Source organism: Conger conger, chromosome 9 (assembly GCF_963514075.1).
Source record: "Conger conger chromosome 9, fConCon1.1, whole genome shotgun sequence".
In the NCBI taxonomy this organism is placed as follows: Eukaryota; Metazoa; Chordata; class Actinopteri; order Anguilliformes; family Congridae; genus Conger; species Conger conger.
In genome coordinates, this window is record NC_083768.1 from 25718722 (window position 1) to 25737442 (window position 18721).

The 18721-nt window shown below is 42.4% G+C and overlaps 1 protein-coding gene across 1 annotated transcript; it reads left to right on the forward strand.

Annotated features, from left to right (window-relative positions):
- Positions 1-793: 793 nt before the first annotated feature.
- Positions 794-18034, forward strand: LOC133137610 (uncharacterized). Its single transcript, XM_061255953.1, has 31 exons — positions 794-880; positions 1350-1484; positions 1803-1871; positions 2025-2111; positions 2287-2370; positions 3370-3450; positions 3898-3975; positions 4331-4464; positions 5509-5604; positions 5774-5831; positions 6017-6091; positions 6483-6566; positions 6704-6868; positions 8399-8506; positions 8603-8686; positions 8796-8876; positions 9246-9317; positions 9420-9550; positions 9661-9789; positions 9923-9980; positions 11000-11080; positions 12174-12251; positions 12453-12509; positions 12873-12965; positions 13349-13494; positions 13949-14074; positions 14552-14609; positions 14744-14830; positions 14965-15415; positions 16485-16539; positions 17577-18034. The coding sequence occupies exons 1-31, from the start codon at positions 817-819 to the stop codon at positions 17586-17588; spliced, it is 3117 nt and encodes a 1038-aa protein (XP_061111937.1). The 5' UTR covers positions 794-816; the 3' UTR covers positions 17589-18034.
- Positions 18035-18721: the final 687 nt, after the last annotated feature.

An 18721-nucleotide genomic window follows, 5' to 3' on the forward strand; every position in this document is an offset into this window, starting at 1 on the left:
TTCCTTGGTGTCACACGGCTAAGTGCAAAGCTTTAAAATCACATGCAGTGGGTTCAATTTCATGCATTATGGGGGGAATAAAGCGGATTTCTGGTATACTGCTAAATGCTATGCTGGTGCATTTCATCATGGACAGCAGGAGCAACCACTTCATATAAGTACATGAAGCATTTAATCGTTCTGCATCCACAAAATTACAAGGCTCTGTATCCTCAGCAAATGATCGACATGCAGCTTTTTTACAATATTGTAGTTACGAGCGCATGGTCAGATTTGTGTACCAATTCGAACAACAAACTGATTGGGACTGAGTCTAGGACACTTTGAAGAACCTGTCCAGGACCCACAGCACCCCGAACCAGAGACGGCAACAGTTCAGTGGGTGCAGCTGCTTGCTCCAGGTATAGACTGTCCTATAGCACAGATATTCCCATTGCCTCTCCTACTATTAACCTCTTACCAGGGGGCTGACTGTGGCAGGCCACACTTTGTGTCATCCCTCCAGTAGTAGAGTGGGTTTAGGACTGCCAGGGTCACTCAGATTACCACTGAAATGTGCCAGGTGCCCATAGTTGACAGCCAGGAGCTTCTCTCCTCCAGTGCAATTCACCTGGAGACTGGAGCCCATTCATTTCAGCTGCAGTGCCCATTGCATGCGCTGCAGGAAGCAAAGGAATGGCTTCAGTGAGTCAATGAGTTCAGTGAGTCGCTGTTCCAAATTGAGAAATAAAAAATGGATGGATAAAAAGCATTTTTTATTTATGATAAGTATCTGTTTCTTCATGATGTTTGTCAGTACCTGTGAAACAGGAGAAGATGGAGAGTCTGGAGCACTCAGAAGAACCTATCCAGGACTCACAACACCCAGAACCAGAGCAGGGTAAGCAAGAGTTTGTGTGTTCAAAACACCAGTGTCGCATTGCAGTGCTGCCTTCCACTGTAGCACTGTACAGTCCATACATACTCAATGTTCAAATACTGTGATAAGCACCTGACTGTACACAAATAAATGTCTTGTGAAATGGGGGGGGTCCTCTGAACAGCTGTGGCAGGGCTCATTTTGTAATCCCCAGGGGTAGTGTGGGTTTAGGACTGCCAGGGTCACTCCAATTACCACGTGCCCACAGTCTACAAGTCATCAGCAATAAATTGCCCTCCTCCATTCAATGCAAGCTCACCTGTAGACTGGAGTGTATGCACTTTAGCTGCAGTGCCCATTGGGTGTGCTATGGTTAATGTTTCTAATGTTGGAACAGTGATGGCGTCAGCGAGTCATGATGGTCAATTCCATTGAATGAGGCATTTTAAACGCATGTAAAATACACCTTGGGTCATGTGTGTTCTTTCAGCCATAAAGGCGTGTGGGATGGTTCCCAGTTTAGTTGCTCCACAGAAACATTTCCTGGATCCAAAATGGCTAAAGGCAAAGCTGGCTAAAAGAACCTGCAAACTAGAGGAAAGACGCCTGCAGGTTCAACTACCAGGTGGGGCATTGCCATTTACACCTGAACAAAAAAACTTCTGTAAATATTTAAAACTTATGGAGGAATTCATAATTTGTCAAAAATACCAAACTTGGTAGCTGCTGTTAATAAGGATAGAAAATGTGGTTTAGAATGTGTCAAATACCTTTATTCTCAGTTGCCGCCAGCAAGAATTCAACCCCAATTGAATTCCTGCACTGCCCTCCTGAGCAACTGGCACTAAAACAACATAATCTAGTGAATGTGTGCTTTGCAGGTTTTGAGCTGGAGGTTTGCTGATTTACAGGATTTATTCCTCATGTTTCTAATGTTTTTCAGTGGCTGTTAAACAGGAACCAGGAATTCCAGCAGTTCCCCAACACCCAGAATGCACCAGCACCCACACAGGTGAATGGATCTATTAGGGAATGAATGAATTAAGTTCTCTTGTCTCTGAGAGGGCAGTAGCTTTGGAAAAGTAAACTATAGGAAGATCAGATCAGCTTTGTGGAGACTAAAATGGAAGATATGGGAGAAACAAGCTTGTTTTTTTTCTTCCAGTTACTGGCATAGAGAATGATGCATTCTTGGTTTGTGGTCCTTCTGAAAAACCCCTTCAGACTTCAGACCTTGAAGAGTTCAAATGGGGTAAGATGACTGTGGTGAGCGCTCTGGTGCACACAAGTACCATGTCAAACGCGTCTCTGAACAGCTCAGTGGGTGAAGCTACCCACATTGTCTGGGCTTCGCCCGCAGTTTGACTGCTGTTTGGATCTGAATTTGCCACAAGCCTGATCTTTACAAGCCTGATCTTACTTCTCAGATGCTGCCTGCAAGAATTCAGCCCAGAGTCCAAGCCCTTCTGGGCAACCTGTGCTTCTTTCCAAAGACGCAGCACTAGAACAAGGTGAGAACTAAGGGCATTGCGCCCATCTGTGGTGAATGTGGGCTTTGCAGGTTTTGAGCTGGAGGTTTGCTGATTCCCAGTAGTGCATGGGGGTGGAGGGGCAACTTGTTTACTGTTTTTATTTTTCATGTATCTGTTGTTTTCAGTCGTTAAACAGGAACCAATAGAAATTCCAGTATTTCAGCAGTACCCAAAGTGCAGCAGTGCCCATACAGGAGGGCAGATCTATTCGGGACTAAATGAATTTTCTAATTCTTTCTCGTCTCTTGAGAGGGCAGTAGCTTTGGAATCGGGAGATCAGCAGTCTGTTTGGAGGCATAGATTGAAATGGAAGACTGTCAATAGAGGATGCAGTCTACATTCCCAGTCCTTCTGAAAAACCAGACATCAAACCATTTACATTATTACATTATTGGCATTTGGCAGACGCTCTTATCCAGAGCGACGTACAGTTGATTAGACTAAGCAGGAGACAATCCTCCCCTGGAGCAATGCAGGGTTAAGGGCCTTGCTCAAGGGCCCAACGGCTGTGCGGATCTTATTGTGGCTAGACTGGGATTAGAACCACCAACCTTGGGTATCCCAGTCATTTACCTTAACCACTATGCTACAGGCCGCCCTGAAGACTATACATTTGCAGTATTACTATAAAAAAATTAAGAAGAAGAAAAAAAAAAAAGGAAAAAAAAGATGATCAAATACGCCCTAGTCCTTATCTTTGTTGTACAGGTAACAGTTGAAATTGTACTTCCCTGTAGGGTCTTTCAGCGCACTTATCCCTGGTTAGGGGTATGCACTTTGCGCTTTGTTGTATGTCGCACTGGATAAGAGCATCTGCCGGATGCCATTAATGTAATGTAATGTAATGAAGGGTTGCAGCGGGATGAGATGCCGGGCAGTCAATCCTGGGCATTGAAAGTTTTCCAACAGGTCATGGGTGTAAAGGTGACTGCATTCTGAATCGATGCTTTACGTTCTTATGGTCTTGTGGTTTCACAGCTCCCTTGCGAGAGACTGTTTACCGGCAGATGACACCTCGTGCCCCTCCCCAAGACCCCCGCTGGGCTGTGCCTGATAGGGGTGAGCCGACATCAGAGATGCAAGAAGCCCTTTTCGTATCCGTATTCTTCAGCATTCATGTTTCAAATATATAATTTGATGCGTATTTACCATATGTTATGGGACGTTGTAGAGGATTGATTTTCATTTTACTGGAACACTCACTATTCTGGAGCATGCTTGCATAAAAGATTATACTACTGGTTATTCAGAGCATGCAAGAATAGTTTATGATGAGAAGCATTTCTGTGACAAAGATGTGGGGGGGGGATTGTGCAAGAACTTTGCAGAGAGTTTACTCTTTAATAAGTACATCGATTTTTGTAATATGAAAAAAGTTTGACCACTGAAGTAGCATTCAAATTCTGAAATGTATAGTTCAGACTTCTCTCGGTTTACCCCCAATAAACCAATAAACCCCACTGTTCTGCCACCCAGTTCTGATATCTTTTGTTTGTTTTCCCACAGTGGAAATTCCAGTTGGCGAGAGCCACTTTTCCAAGTTCATGCTGTCATTCGTGACCCACAAGCCAGAGCCCCTTCTTGGTCAGTTCCACTGATTTAAGCATACATTTTGCCCTTAAAAATAAAGAAATAAAAAAGAAAACCCTTCCTTAAGAAGGACATTGCTTATTAAGTTTATGGTTATAAACTTTTGTTTGCATTATTCAATGTATAAGGACATTTTATTTATTTATTTTATGCTTTTTTTTTGGAGCTGGAGGTTTGCTGATTTACAGTTGGATTTATTCCTCATGTTTCTAATGTTTTTCAGTGGCTGTTAAAGCTAACATTTTCACCAGAGCTGTACATGTGTGGTGCATCCAAAGCTGTGGGTGTGCATGTGTATGTGTGGGTTTACACTGTGACTGTAAGCTCAGGCATGTGGCACCCTCTGCAGGTCTCAGAGTTGTAGTGGAGTGCCGCAGCTTTAAGCAGCCAACCTTTTACCTGTGTCTGACCTGCGCTGAGAAGGTCAGCATGAAACACATCTGTAACCACATCATCAGTGACCGCCATCGGTACCACTACATTGTGAGTATGGCAAAATGGTTCTTTTTTCACTGACCATTGGTAGCACCGGGTAATTACGAAGTATGGATTTTATTTGTGATATTCTATAGTTTCATATCTGAAGGGTTATGCAATACATGTGTTTCTAGGCAGAGAATGACTAAAATAGGGTGCTTCGAAAGTAATGAGTTCTTGAAATGTATTAATTAAAGACAAAAATGATGGTCTTTTCTTTGAGCTTAAACACACAAGCTTGATCCAGGCCTTTTTTTGTTATTCACCTATACAGTGTGAATAATTAAATATTTGGTCCAATTTCAGCAGTCTGTGAGGAATGATAGCATGCACCTACATGTTATTAAACTGCTAGTTTAATTTTGAGGTCAGAGGGGGAATTACATTACATTACATTATTGGCATTTGGCAGACGCTCTTATCCAGAGCAACATACAGTTGATTAGACTAAGCTGGAGACAATCCTCCCCAGGAGCAATGCAGGGTTAAGGGCCTTGCTCAAGGGCCCAACAGTTCTGCGGATCTCATTGTAGCTACAGTGGGATTCGAACCACCAACCTTGCCTGTCCCAGTCATTTACCTTAACCACTACGCTACAGGCCGCCACACAAATGGAATGGAAAATGTACTGCGGGGATGGGAGAGCTGATGCTGTGCATGACCTGAAATGTACTCAAATCCTCTGCCAGGCACGCGCTAGTCACTATAGCAGACATGCAAACACATGCCTGGTAAAATGAGGCATGTGCAAGAGTGTTGAGGAGGGTCCAGTCAGCACCTTAATTTAGGGCACACCCAGGGATTAAGTTTCTACCAGAGCAGAAAGTAAACCTGGAAGTAGATTGTTGCAAATCTACTTAAGAAAAACTCTTAAGGGGTGCTGCTTGAGCGGAAAGTTCCAGCAGTATAAATGGATAATGCATGCAGTGTAAGCTTTGTACTCTCAGTGTCCAGTCACTAATACAGTATACAGATGAGCATTCTAAGGCAGCAGCATCACAGGTTATCCTTAGACATGCATCTCTCTGAGTGACATCTTTGTTTCGGCAGTGCTCCAAGTACCCTGATCTCATCCTGGACTGGGAGGACAACCCCACTGGTGTCGCCTGGCGGGTGCAGCGTCACGAGAGGGTCTCTGACGTCCAGGTACTGTATTTGTGGATTTCATGAAGCGTTTTTGCATTATTGTCCATTCCCAGCCCCTGTAACTCATACCGCACACCTCACGCCTCACGCCTGTTTCATCAAGCTGAGTGTGAAGATGTTAACTTATTCCATACTCTTACTCACCGTCTTTCACTCTTTCTGATTGAAGGTTATGAAATTGGATCTGAACTTGTATAATCAAGTGGCGTCAGTTCCATTTGGTGCAGGTAAGTTCTTTAAGTTTTTTAACACTGTCCAGTGTGGTTCTGTTTGTTTTTTTTGTTTTTTTCAGGTATTCTGGATACGTTTTTTTGAAATCGTGTGAAGGCTCAAAGTATATCAAGTTCCTGTGGTTTAAAAAAAATTAAAATTCCTGAGTAAACCTAAACAATGTCCCTGTTTGTTCACCCAGCCTTGGAGCTACTGCAGGTGTCCCGGAGAGAACAGAGTTTCCTTCAACCCTTCCTGACTCCAGGACACAGACCAAGTGAGTTTGCACAATCACAATTTCACTGGATTATCACGTTTCAGTTTTTTTGAGGGGAATTACCATTATTGGAGGCCCAAACTTAGTTTTTAATGTAAGCTATGAAAAGTTTATACTTTAATGTAAGGAGAAGTTTGTACAATGAGTGCTCTAATTCAGGGCTGCCCAACCCTTTTCCTTTTTCTTTCGTTTGAACCCTAATCAGCACCCCTGATTCTGCTAATTAGCAGCTCAACAAGACCTCTAGCTGTTGAGGTGCGCTTTGTCAGGGTTGGAGTGAAAACCTACAGGACTGTAGCTCTCCTGGAATGGGGTTGGGCAGCCCTGCTCTAACACATACATGAAAGGACTTGATGAAAATTTGGTGTTTTTCTTTTTTCTTTTCTTGTAGTCATTTTGAATAATTGGACACTCCCACCTCAGAAGATCCCAGAAACCCCTAAACAGAATCCAGACAAGACAGGATTACCAAAAGGTCAGTTGGGGACCTGTCAATACCTTGAAGTTCTGTTTTTAATGAAGATTAATAATGCTGCAAGATGTCATGGCAGGAACTGTATGTGTGATTTTAATCTGCTTGTTTCTGTTTTTATTTTTTTTGTTATTTTCAAGCTCCCATTGAACAGGCTATTCGACATCAGGAGTTTTCACTTCATCCACAACAGTGCCAAACCGTACTTGGTCCACAACAGTGCCTGACCGTGCTTGGTCCAGGACAGGGCCAAACTGTTCAAACTGCGCTTGGTCCAGGACAGGATCCAAAACTCACAGAAACTGGTAAACTGAGCTTGTTGTGGTAGTGGTTGTTGTGGGTTCCCAGGCCAACAAATTATCAGTCCAATTACAAATAAACAATCCAATTTATAAAATCAGGAGTCTTGTTGTAAAGTGTTGAATAATAGGCCTTTATTCCAAGTACAAAAAAAGCAGTGATCATCAGTAGGGCACAGAACAGCAAGCACACGCACACATACACACACACACACACACATACACACACACACACACACACACACACACACACACACACACAGCGTGAGCAGAACAAGCTAAATCATCTGAGCACTCTGAGCACACACACTTTGCAAAACCGTTTCTTATATCTCATTTTCGTGGCCTTGGTCTCTCCCTCTGTCTGGGTACGGCTACATCTTCTCCAGTCATGCCATAGTTGTTTTCTTGCTTCTGATTGGCTTTTACACACAGCGTGATTGTCTTGCACCTTCTCATCCATATGTCAGAAACTTTTAATCAACCCTCCCTTAAAATTTTACTTCAAGAAAACATTCTTTCCAGTGTTTTAAGGAGAAACCGAAATAATACAAATTCAGTGCAGTGTACTTCAATGCTGGGAATATATAAAAAATAATACAATACAGTGCAAATATCATACTTCAGTGTTGTGTTAGTGCAAATTAGTACAGATACTGATACAGAATAACATAAGATAATCATAGAATATCATACTGATTCATAAGATAAACATAGAATAACTAGGAATAACCAGGGAAAATATTCTATATGGTCTTGGTGGGGGGCGGGGAGTTGATACTCTGTTAGACCTAGCACATCTCTGAAAATGATGCACCGAAGGTACAGGTAAGTGTTTGATTGGCTAGGGAATTTTTCAAGTAAATTTAGCAACCAATGCAGTAAATTTGAGCATATCAAATTCCTTCCCAAATTGCCAGTTGGCAATCATTTGAAACAGCTGGCACGTACATGTGCTAATCCACCTGCCATTTTGAGTGAGGTTATATATCCATGGTTCTCCTCCAAAACGTGTGGTGTCACTAGCTGCTGCTTTTCAGACCATAGATACAGCTAAGCTTGCAAAGCAGAGGTGGAAGAAGTCCTGTCATACTGTATGTGTCTGGCTACAATCTGTAGGCACCCGGTCAACCAGCAAGGGTCACTAGACACCGATGAATGCAGAACCCTATTTGACCGAAACCTCCCGTAGCCTAGCTGACACAACCGATTGCATGCTACTCTGTGGTGCCACAGTCTGCACTGGTATGGCCCAGATTCGACCCGAGACCGTGGGGCTCAACCATACACCACAGTGTGGTGCCATCACTGAGTGAGCCACCATCCAGCCCTGAACAGAGATTTAGGCCTATTACTCGTTTTTGTAACGCTTACAATTCAGCACGTTTTGTTGTGACATGTCTATCCAACCTGAAGACTTTCCTCTTCTTTTTGGCTGTGATGCTTGATCTTAAACTGCAATCGTATGTCTCATTCATGTATAAATATTATATGATGGTAATAAAGTGAAGGTGTGATATGTCTCTGTGCTTTCAGATGGAGCATCCCCTCGTTACTCCGTCTGTATGAGTGAGAAGAGGCGTCTGGGCCCTGGTCTCCCACAGGAAGCGTCTCGGGACCTGGAGGAGACGAGAAGACGGAGAGGTGAGCGATTCCGCCATCTTGCCTGCAAAGAGCAGACTTGCACAGTTTGTGCAAATGTGTGGATTTGACATCCGCCTTCCGTGCTGCGTTCCTCAGTCGATTGCAGAATGGACACGGTCGAGCACGGGGGAGCTCCGGAAGAACGCGAGCGGGCGGCGGAAAACCCCGACCAGGGCGAAGGTGAGCGACCTCAGAGGACCACAGCACTCGCAGCTTGGAGGCTGCGGCATTGGGGTGAGCGTGAGGCGCTGGCGTGTGTACCCATCATGCCTTTGCTCCTTATTCCCAGCGGCTGAGGTGCAGGCGGTGCTGGCCCCGGCGTCGCCGTGGGAACCCTGGCTGAATCTGAAAGGCACAGAGACAGACAACGGTAAGGGTTCTTACAGTGTTTACTGAAGTGGGGTTCTGATGACTGCAAGTCATTTGTGACGGTGACGGTGGTGGTGTGCGTATTATTGGTCCTTGGATGTGATTAGTTTTAGGTGTATTCTTGCCTGATGCCTCTATTATGGGCAACTGGGATAATTTACTGTCACATCTTGTTCTCAAAAATTCTCCTCATTTTAAAGGTAGAATGTATCATAAAGAATAACCAAGGGACTTGTATTCTGTCATTAAATTATTAATGGAAATAAAATGAAATGGAAATAAGTGGGAACAATATGTTGGTTATCCCAGCTTTTGACTCCAGAGTGTTCAGCAGGTAGTGCTTTTTTAAAAGCGGGCGTTGTTCCTGTAGAGAAGGTATGTCGGCCCCCCCTGGACCTGCAGACCTACATACAGGATCCTCAGAGGACTCAGCCACTGGTTGGTGAGTAGCTGGTTATTTCTGTCAGTTCCTTTATTGTCTTCATTTTGAGCGATGCATCTTGCTGCATTGTGTGCTGAGGATTATGTACAATCATACTTGTAGGTCTGAGTGCATTGGTTGAGTGTCACAGTGAAAAGCAGGCGTCATTCTTCCTGTGCATGGCCTGCTGCATCCTCCTGAAAACCCGCTGCATCGAGCACGTCATCGGACCCAAGCACCGCAACAGTTACCTGGTACGGTGGGCGGGTTTGTGAGGGACCGCGTTTTCTGTGCGTGAGATACGGGGTGCGAGTCCCCATTGAGCACGCACTTTCTGCAGCCTTTGCTTTGTGTGTGTTTGCAGCTGAAAAGGCGCCCAGATCTCTTCAGGGAGGAGTGCACCTCTCAGGACTCAGCCAAGAGGGCCAGCTATCTGCTGGAGGTGGCAAAGGAGGTGGAGCGTGAAGAATGTGGTGGTGTCGGGGACATCCAGGTGGAAACTCCAGAATTCCATTTCACAGTTTTTGGGGAGTCGGGATCGATTGTTTTTTCTATCACCACAATGTACACCTGAATGTGAATGGTTAACTAAATTAATTCATTTTTCTATTTCTGTTTGTACAAAGAAATTGTCGTTTGATTCTGCAACCTACACAAAAGTGAAATCTATGCCATTTGACAAAGGTATATTTCAGTCTACTTCTCTTTCCATTGGTTCTGTAATCTTGTGCTTTTAGTGGGTCTTTGTCTTAATGATTTAAGAGAAGATAACTAAGTAAATGATACAATTGGTCATTGGACAGCACAGTGTGGGCATTAGCAAATGGATATCTTCAGTTTGTTTTTTCACTGAGCCAATCAAATTTTATTTGTGGATACATTTGTACTTCTTACTGTGAGGAATGTATCAAAACAATCCACAAATAAATGCAAGTGATTCCACACATGCCAGGTGATGCATAAATGCACATTGAGTAATTGTAAAATGACTGCACATACATTGTAAATCTCTTTCCCAAAAAAATAATGTCTAGAAATTTCTGCTCTGGAGAGATTTGAGTGCAAAACAATGTGGAGAAATGAAATTTGTAAGATTTGTAAATTGTGAATCATTTTTGTATGGTAAATTTTTTATGATTTGAGATGATTCTCCCATTCAATATCAAGGAATAATAGTAGGGTATATTCTATCCATATCGGTTAATGAGTGATATCAGTTACATAATCTATTAGCCACTTGATTTCTGTCTGTTTTTTCCCATTTGAGTGTCCTGGGTAGCATTGGGTTAACGCTGTGGTTCCCAAACCTCTCGGTGTACCCCTCAAGGGCTCGATTAGTTGTATATGGTGTCTCTTTGGTGGAACACACTTAATACAGCCTGGGGCAGCCTATAGCTTAGTGACTAAGGTACTTGACTGGGACCTGGAAGGTTGGCGTTTCAAGCAACCAGTGTAATAAGATCAGTGCAGCAGCTGTTGTGCCCTTGAGCAAGGCCCTTTAACCGCACATTGCTCCAGGGGCCACCAAGTCCCTTTGGATAAAAGCATCTACTACTAATGACTGTAATGTAATGTAAATACCTGGACCGGCTGGGGATACTCTGAGAGGTTTGGGAACCACTGAATTATCGTATTTGCTAAAATAGACCCACAGTTTGTACCAATTTGTTCCAATACATGCCCAAAATATGTCTTCACTTTAGCCCTGAACTTGGTGCAGACGATCTATAAAGAACAGAAACACCGTGATCTTCAAACACACGTGAGCCCAGCAGCGATACCGGGTGAGTGTGTGTTTATAGGCTGATAGCTGAGGATTGAGCTTGAGCAGCCCCACCCTTTTACTGTATAGCAAAGATAGGACCTGCTGTAAAGACCCTGTAAAGGGTCCCCATGAACCATGGGATCAGGTTTGACCATTTTGCTGCCTGACCCACTCATGTTGTTAGATTATAATGCCACTTATATATTTCTATATATATATATATATATATATATATATATATAATATATATATAATATATATATATATATATATATTATATATATATATATATATAATATATAATGTGTGTATGTATATATGTATATACTGTACTGTGCAGAAGTCTTAGGCACCCTAGACTTTATAATATTTATTTATATTTATTATTATTATATTAATTTTTTTGTGTGTGTTAGTATAAAAGAACACATTTGAGATGACCAAATATTCATTTTCCAAAAGATTTAATTTTACAGAGACATTTTTGTATTTAATTTTAAAAATCTATTACTGTAAGCAATTGACTACTTTTGATCAAGGCTGTCTGAGACCAGAAGCAAGGACCTCCCTGCTGATTGTCTTATAGGACTGCAGGACAGTGATGCAGTTTTAACGCTGAAGGGTGGTCACAAAAAATATTGATTTGATTCAGTTTAACTGTTTTGCCAAATTACTAAAATGTAATCTAAAATGTATAGTACGTTTATTTAGGACCTTTGATTTAATTATTTCTGAAATCTTATCTGTACAGAATGTTATACAGGTGCCTCAGACTTTTGCACAGTACTGTACATATATGTACATATATGTGTATGGGGCGACATGGCTCAGGCAGTAAGAGCAGTCGTCTGGCAGTCGGAGGGTTGTGTGTGAGTGTGTGTATGAATGGGTGAATGAGAAGCATTAATTGTACAGCGCTTTGGATAATGGCGCTATATAAATTCCAACCATTTACCATTTACCATGTATTGCAATTCTTTGTACACCGCTCTGGATAAATACATTTTTTAAGTTATTTAATTTACTCAAATTAGGATGTATAAATGAAGAATGTGTTTATAAATGATCTAAGGAATGTCTTCTTCCAGTTTTAACATTTTATTGTCTGTCAGTTATGGTGAAACAAGAGAAAGTTGAGCATGAAGAATGTTCTGGAGAATCCATCCAGGACCCGCAGATCACAGGTTCGGGTAAGCAGTAATGTGCGCAGTAATGACTGGTGGGAAGGGGAACTGGACCCATGGGGTTGTAGGTTCAAATTCCGGGTTATTCTGTGCCCCTGAGAGAGGCTCTTAACCTGAACTGCTGAATTTACAGCCCCGATATAAAAACTAAACATGTGACGTGAACCGCATTAGCTGGTCTCTAATTCATCTGTACTTGTCTCTCAGGCCAGTCACATGACACTCCACAAGAGCCTGTCCAGCGCCAAAAAAGTAGTGGGACAGGTAGGTGTTGTTATAGTCCCTGTACCCTTTGGAAGCGAATACAGTAATTCATGAATGCTAAGATGACGGTTTGTTTTCTGCCTGTGTTTGTGTCGATCTCAAAAAGCAAAGAAGGGCTTACAAGTACTGTTTGTGTAGATCTCAAAAAGCAAAGAAGGGCTTACAAGTACTGTTTGGCATAATTGGGGGAAATGAAGACCATTTGTTTTTACTTTATTTTATTTTTCTCGATTTTTATTATTTTATTTTTTATTTATTTATTTTCTCCCCCCTGCTGCCCAATGTGACTGGTTTTCTCCTCTCCCTGAAAATAACTTTGTTTCTGTCACTAAACAAATGTTTTCTTTGTTACACGCGTGACAGAAGACTGTCCTGGTGTGGAGAATCCAACGGGCACAGTGGCAGCTTCTCCTCAGGCGTGTCAGTCAGGTTCCGGGATGAAGACGCCATTAATCGGTAAGATTGGTCATTGGTGTTTGGTCATTGGTGTTTATAACATCCTCTTTGACTGACTGAGTGCGGTCTATCGGTCTTCATGGTGTTTAGGTTGTGGCATGTGCCAGTTTTTTGGTGTAAATATTGGTGAATTTGCAATTTGCATTTTGGGCTGCAGTACATTTGGGATGTAAAGTGACTGCACTACTCATACTGTATAACCAATAGGTCGCAGGTGTTTGAATTCCACCGCAACAAAAAAAAAATGGAGCTAAACTGAACACCAGAAAAATGTCCCAGAATTCTTCAGGTGTAAAACTGAGTATTTCAAGATAGGGATTGGTCAGCTGACATCCTATTTGCTCTGAAGTCTGACCCCGCTATTTTGGGTCAATATTGAACAGGTCTTCAGGTGGTGATCAAGTGTGTCAGTGTGGATGGATGGCCACCACCTATCTACCTGTGCCTGGCCTGTTCCACGAAACTGACTGGCAACCCGCAGTCCATTATCAAGCACCTGAACAGCAGCCAGCATCAATACTTCTACATTGTGAGTGGCTGTGGTATCAGCATCTGCTTTTCCTGGCATGTGAAGGCTTGACTTCACTTGGTCCACTTTGGCCCATTAGAAATGGAAAAAAACATGATTGATTAAGCTTGTTACAAATCACTTCTCAAAGGATACTTTGAGACATAATCCAATAACTACAGGATGTGTGTTAGACTCTCCAGGTCATACACCAGGGGGAGCAATTCCTATTTAAATGGATACAAAAAATAACAGAGCATTAAATAAGAAGTAAATGAATATATATAGACATATAGACTTAAAAAATTATAATAATAATAATGTAGGATATTTATGGTTTACTATGTTTTATAGTTTACAAAATTTCACCTTTTAAAGAGTGAGAAAAAAAAATATTTGGATTTAGTGGCATATTATAAAATATGTTTTGCACATTGGGTGGATCTGACCTGCTGTATTCTGGCATGCTTTACAGAGATGCCGTCACCCCAATCGCTTGGAGAAAGAGAAGGAGGCTGGCAGTCTGACCTGTGGAATGACAGACCTGATCCAGTTCGTAGCGAAGAAGCTGGAGAAGGAGGAGGGGAGTGGCAGTTTCCAGGTGAACCCAAGGGGAGGTTACCCAAGGACACCTATGGTTGTGTTCTGGGGAAATAGAATGGTGATCCCCAGGGTAAATGGAATACGTCACTGAGCTTTATTTTGGGATTAAACTCTTGTTCTGATCCAGACTAGCCTACACACAAGAACACCCAGCTTGGCTTAAAGCTTAAGCAAATAAATAGTTATTTAATGGGATATTTCACTTTGGTACAGTAGCCTACATTTGTGGAGCCTACCCCGCTGTATTTGCGTCGCATGAATACTAGCAACAGCAGTGTCCCTACTGACCTTTAATAGCATGGCCGTTCCTCCCAGTTGTCAGACTCTCCGTTCACTTTCAGCTACATAAACATAAACGGACTACAGAGGATAGATCAATCCTCTGAGCATAAACTGAGTACAGGAGGGGAAGTTTGGTTAATGTGCATGGTATCAGTGCATGACTGAAACTGCTTTTGTTTTGCTTCCATTATAGGTCATTAATCTGGCCCAAAACGACTATGAAAGATTCAAGCTAAGAAATTATGAATACTGTAAGTACAGTAAACATTTTTAAGCAAATCCACCATAATTGTTTATGGCTGTATGTCGCTGTGCACTATGCCATTGGAACGGGTCTTATCTGCACAGATCGGGTCAGTGTGTCATGTTTCCGTTTGTCTTGCAGGCATGAGGACGCTGAAGAGCTGTAACGGTGTGGAGGCGAGACAATCCTGCGTTAAACCAGGAAAGGGGAACTCTGACCAAAACGCAGGTGTGTGCATGCATGCAAGCTTGTGTCATGGCAAAGAGATGTACCAACAATCTATATTGTCGGAAAGTGTCCTGTAGACATTGAGGCCAGCGAATTTAAATAATTGAAAAGGTCATTGTGTCACTTTGTCATAGCCCCGAGGGGTCCAGGACAGAGTCCACAGAATTCAGGCCCTCAGTCAGACGCCAGTCGAGATGGTCCATCCACCCTTCCTCCTGTGGTGTCTGAAGGTCACCGTCTGGCTGAGATGAGGACCCAGGAAAGAACCAGTGTGAAACGGCGGCTAAACTGCCTGGAGTCTCCTCCAGCTTTGGCCACCCACCGCCCCTCAGGTCACACAGGCCGTCCCTCTCTTGAACGTAGCCTAAGCCAGCCCCTTGCCCCAAGTCATCCCGAATGTGTTCTACAAAGGGCCAGTGAACCCTGGGCGAAGACCCCCGGGGCCCACGCCACTACTGCCTGTCCCAGGAGCATGTCTGCAGGGAAGGTGCCTCAGTCAGTATCCGTTTGGGGGAAGAAATGCCAGGCAAGCTTGAGCACACAGGGCAACCCAACAGATGACGTCACCACCAGGAGGCTCTCAGAGTAAGCTGCTTTTAGCAAAAATTCACTTCTCTGTTTTTGCCCACCCCCAGCCTGGGACGCATTTATTGAATCTGTAAATAATCTGAGGTTTGCACATGCTCTGTTATGACTGAATTAGGGGTACAAGCAGCAGAACTAATTGAACCCTATTGTTTTTGTTGGGATTCTTTTTTATCCCCTTTCACCTCAAATAACCTCAAATCGACTGGAATGGCCCGGAATCACCAAATTGGTAGGCTTGTTTGTTGGGCTGAACTCTTGAATCTTTAAATTATGGCACAGATTGAACACCTTATGAAATTTGGGTTTTTACTTGTGGATGGCACCCAACAATGCAGTTTGGCCACCTGGCGGCCAACTTATCAAATAAGTTATCAACATATCAAATGGCGGAATAGGTCAGTCAGTGGCGTGGGGTGTTGTGCACTTAATGTCGGTATTTTCCAGACCTGAGGCTCAAAGCTCAAAGCAATTGGTGCAGGTGGAAAATGAGCTGGAATAGGCTGAAAATGATATCAATGGGTGTGTGCTGAAACTGAATTAATTCATAGCCTATCAATTGACCTCGTCGTTCCTTAGTGTACTGCTGCAATAGACGATGAGGATATGGATATACTAAATGTTATTTTGCAGGAGGTGCAAGGTTCAGCCGTCACATTATTTGTGCCAGTACTATAGCTATCACTTTAACTACAGTCCCTTAATTCAAATGAAAGGGTTGTAAAAGTTGCGTTTTGTCATTCTTCTCATTTGAGACGGGTGTAAGAAAAATTAAGTACACTGTGGTCACTGGGTTACTGTAGTATATGAACAGCCATAAACAATTAAAAATGGAAATAAATACAGGAATTACAATTATTTTTAAAATAAATAATTGGTGCTTGCAGCTCTATTTTTAACTTTCTTTTCGCTCCCAGACGGTAATAGATGCGATCCGTCCAGCATTCATTTAAGAAAAAAACAGCTTTGTTGGTTCTGTGCACTGTCTGTTGTAATCTGAGGCATGCCTGAAATGAGAGCAGGCCTCCTTAATTTGATCTCACCATTCTTTTCTTTCATGATCTTACAGCTTTGATGCTCCCCCAGTGAAAATCCCAAGGCTGGACTATGGTGATTTAAAAGAGGTAGGTTCTGCAGCACAGTCAGATTGGTAGATTCAGTGGAGGAAAATGGTATAACTTGTTCTGATTGCATACTGCGGCCTGTTGCGTAGTGGTTAAGGTAAAGGACTGGGACACGCATGGTTGGTGGTTCTAATCCCGGTGTAGCCACAATAAGATCCGCATAGCCGTTGGGCCCTTGAGCAAGGCCCTTAACCCTGCATTGCTCCAGGGGAGGATTGTCTCCTGCTTCGTCTCATCAACTGTACGTCGCTCTGGATAAGAGCGTCTGCCAAAATGCCAATAATGTAATGTAATGTACTGCACTTTGTTGTACATCGCTCTGGATAAGAGCGTCTGCCAAATGCCAATAATGTAATGTAATGTAATGGAGGTTTCGGAGCCCATACTGACTGGTAGACTTGGTTGAGATACAGTCGTGTGATTGCAATTCAACGCTCCTTCATTGGATAAAAGCTATCGCATGATTGTGTTCTTTAATTCTATGAATTAATTTAATTTTTTTTTTTAATGTTTTAAAGGCTCGTAGTTAAGATGGTTACCTAACTAGCTATGAACTACAATGATAGTGAATGTTGGCTATCTAGATGGATAATAAACCAACCCCAAAAGCAAACCTGAAGGCGAACTATTACCTGGCTTGCTGTTTACTTTGCCATTTCCACATCCATTCAGCTCTTTCACTAGCAGAATAAGTAAGGGCAATAAATAAAAACATAAGTGAGCCCTGTTTCTGGAAACTGTGCACCATTTCACCAAACATGCATACGGCTTTTCAGTTAGACATGTATGAACCACCAGTGCAAGTACACATCTGCAGTGAAGCAAGTGTAAACAATAAAAAACAATATGCTGGTGTCTTTGCTGGATCTTCACAGGTGGATTAGACCAAACTAAAATAGTAAAGCATGAAAAGTACTACAGAATGTGTGCATTAATGTAGCCAGGCCCTGCTTGTGGAGGTGTATCGATTGCCATGTTGTCCATTTTCCTGTTACAGAGGAAGAAAATAACCAATCTTTATGCGTTTATGAATCCAGGAAAGGCTGTGATTCTCGGGGTCCCAGCCTCTTACCCCCAAAAACCAGGGTTTACAATGCTGAGCCTGAAAGAGGGACAAATAAAGAACAAGGACTCCCCCAACGTCCACCAAAAAGCTGAAGGAAATAGCAAGAACTCTCAACCGAATATATGGAAGTGGATTGTGTGTTCAAAGAAGTTTCTGTCAGAAAAAGAACTCTTATTTTCTATACTTTATTTCAACAATGGAAATATTTGTCAAGTGTAGTTTTCCATTTTTATATTTTTTACTGATACCATTTGTTATAAATGATTTATTTTTTGTGAACCACATCATAGGGTGATGTTTCCAGTCTTTTTAAAATCTTCGAAAGGCATAGATTTGGTTTCTGCATTCTGAGCAGATGTGAACTTGAGCCACTTATATCGATATGTTGAATGTTTTTATAAATAAAAATAAAACCTTGGAAAAGCTTAATTGATCCTGATTTATTCTTCAGTTTCTGCCATTTCCTGCTTTGTATCAAGCTTCTCTTGATTTGTATGAACAGATGATCCATGCACTTGTGTCATTCTTTGTGTATGAGGCCCAGAGTTTCCTGTGACATATTTAACATGGGGCAGGGGCGGGGGACTAACTGTTCAAATGCTCACCTCCTGAATACTGGCCCTATGAAACCTCACTTTCATTGGCCCATTAACCATATGTGTGTACATTACACAAGCCCTTTTTTAAAATAAATTGGCAATCAATGGAGATGAGCTTGCCAATTCATCTTGTAGCAAAGCATTCTCTTGGCTTCTCGATTACATTTTTTGCTGTTTATTTGTGGTTGCAAAAATGTTATATCCCTCCAGTTGGGAAAGAAAATGAACCTAGTAGGTCTGCAACAAGCAGTCCAGATTCGGGTAAAAGAACACCTGGTTAAAAAAGGTTAAAAAGGTTTTGAGGGTCAACAAGTACTCCTGAATATTTTTCCCTAGTTCTGTATTTCTTTTTCTTAATCCCAGTGCACAACAGTGGATCCTTTAAAATATTTTCTGATATTCTCTGATATTCTACCCAACGACGGAATTTAGCGAGGGCTGAAGGTATCCGCATGCTTGTCCTTCTGGTGTTGCTGAAAGAATATTAATAGGGTTAAATATTAGTAGCCCCTATGCG

Excerpts from the sequence above, each read along its gene's own strand:
- LOC133137610 (XM_061255953.1), top strand. The coding sequence starts at position 817 with ATGGAGAGTCTGGAGCACTCAGAAGAACCTATCCAGGACTCACAACAC. Across the intron at positions 9,318-9,419 it reads GAGGACTCAGCCACTGGTTG|GTCTGAGTGCATTGGTTGAG; the intron begins GTGAGTAGCTGG and ends TCATACTTGTAG. Across the intron at positions 9,790-9,922 it reads GTGGTGTCGGGGACATCCAG|AAATTGTCGTTTGATTCTGC; the intron begins GTGGAAACTCCA and ends GTTTGTACAAAG.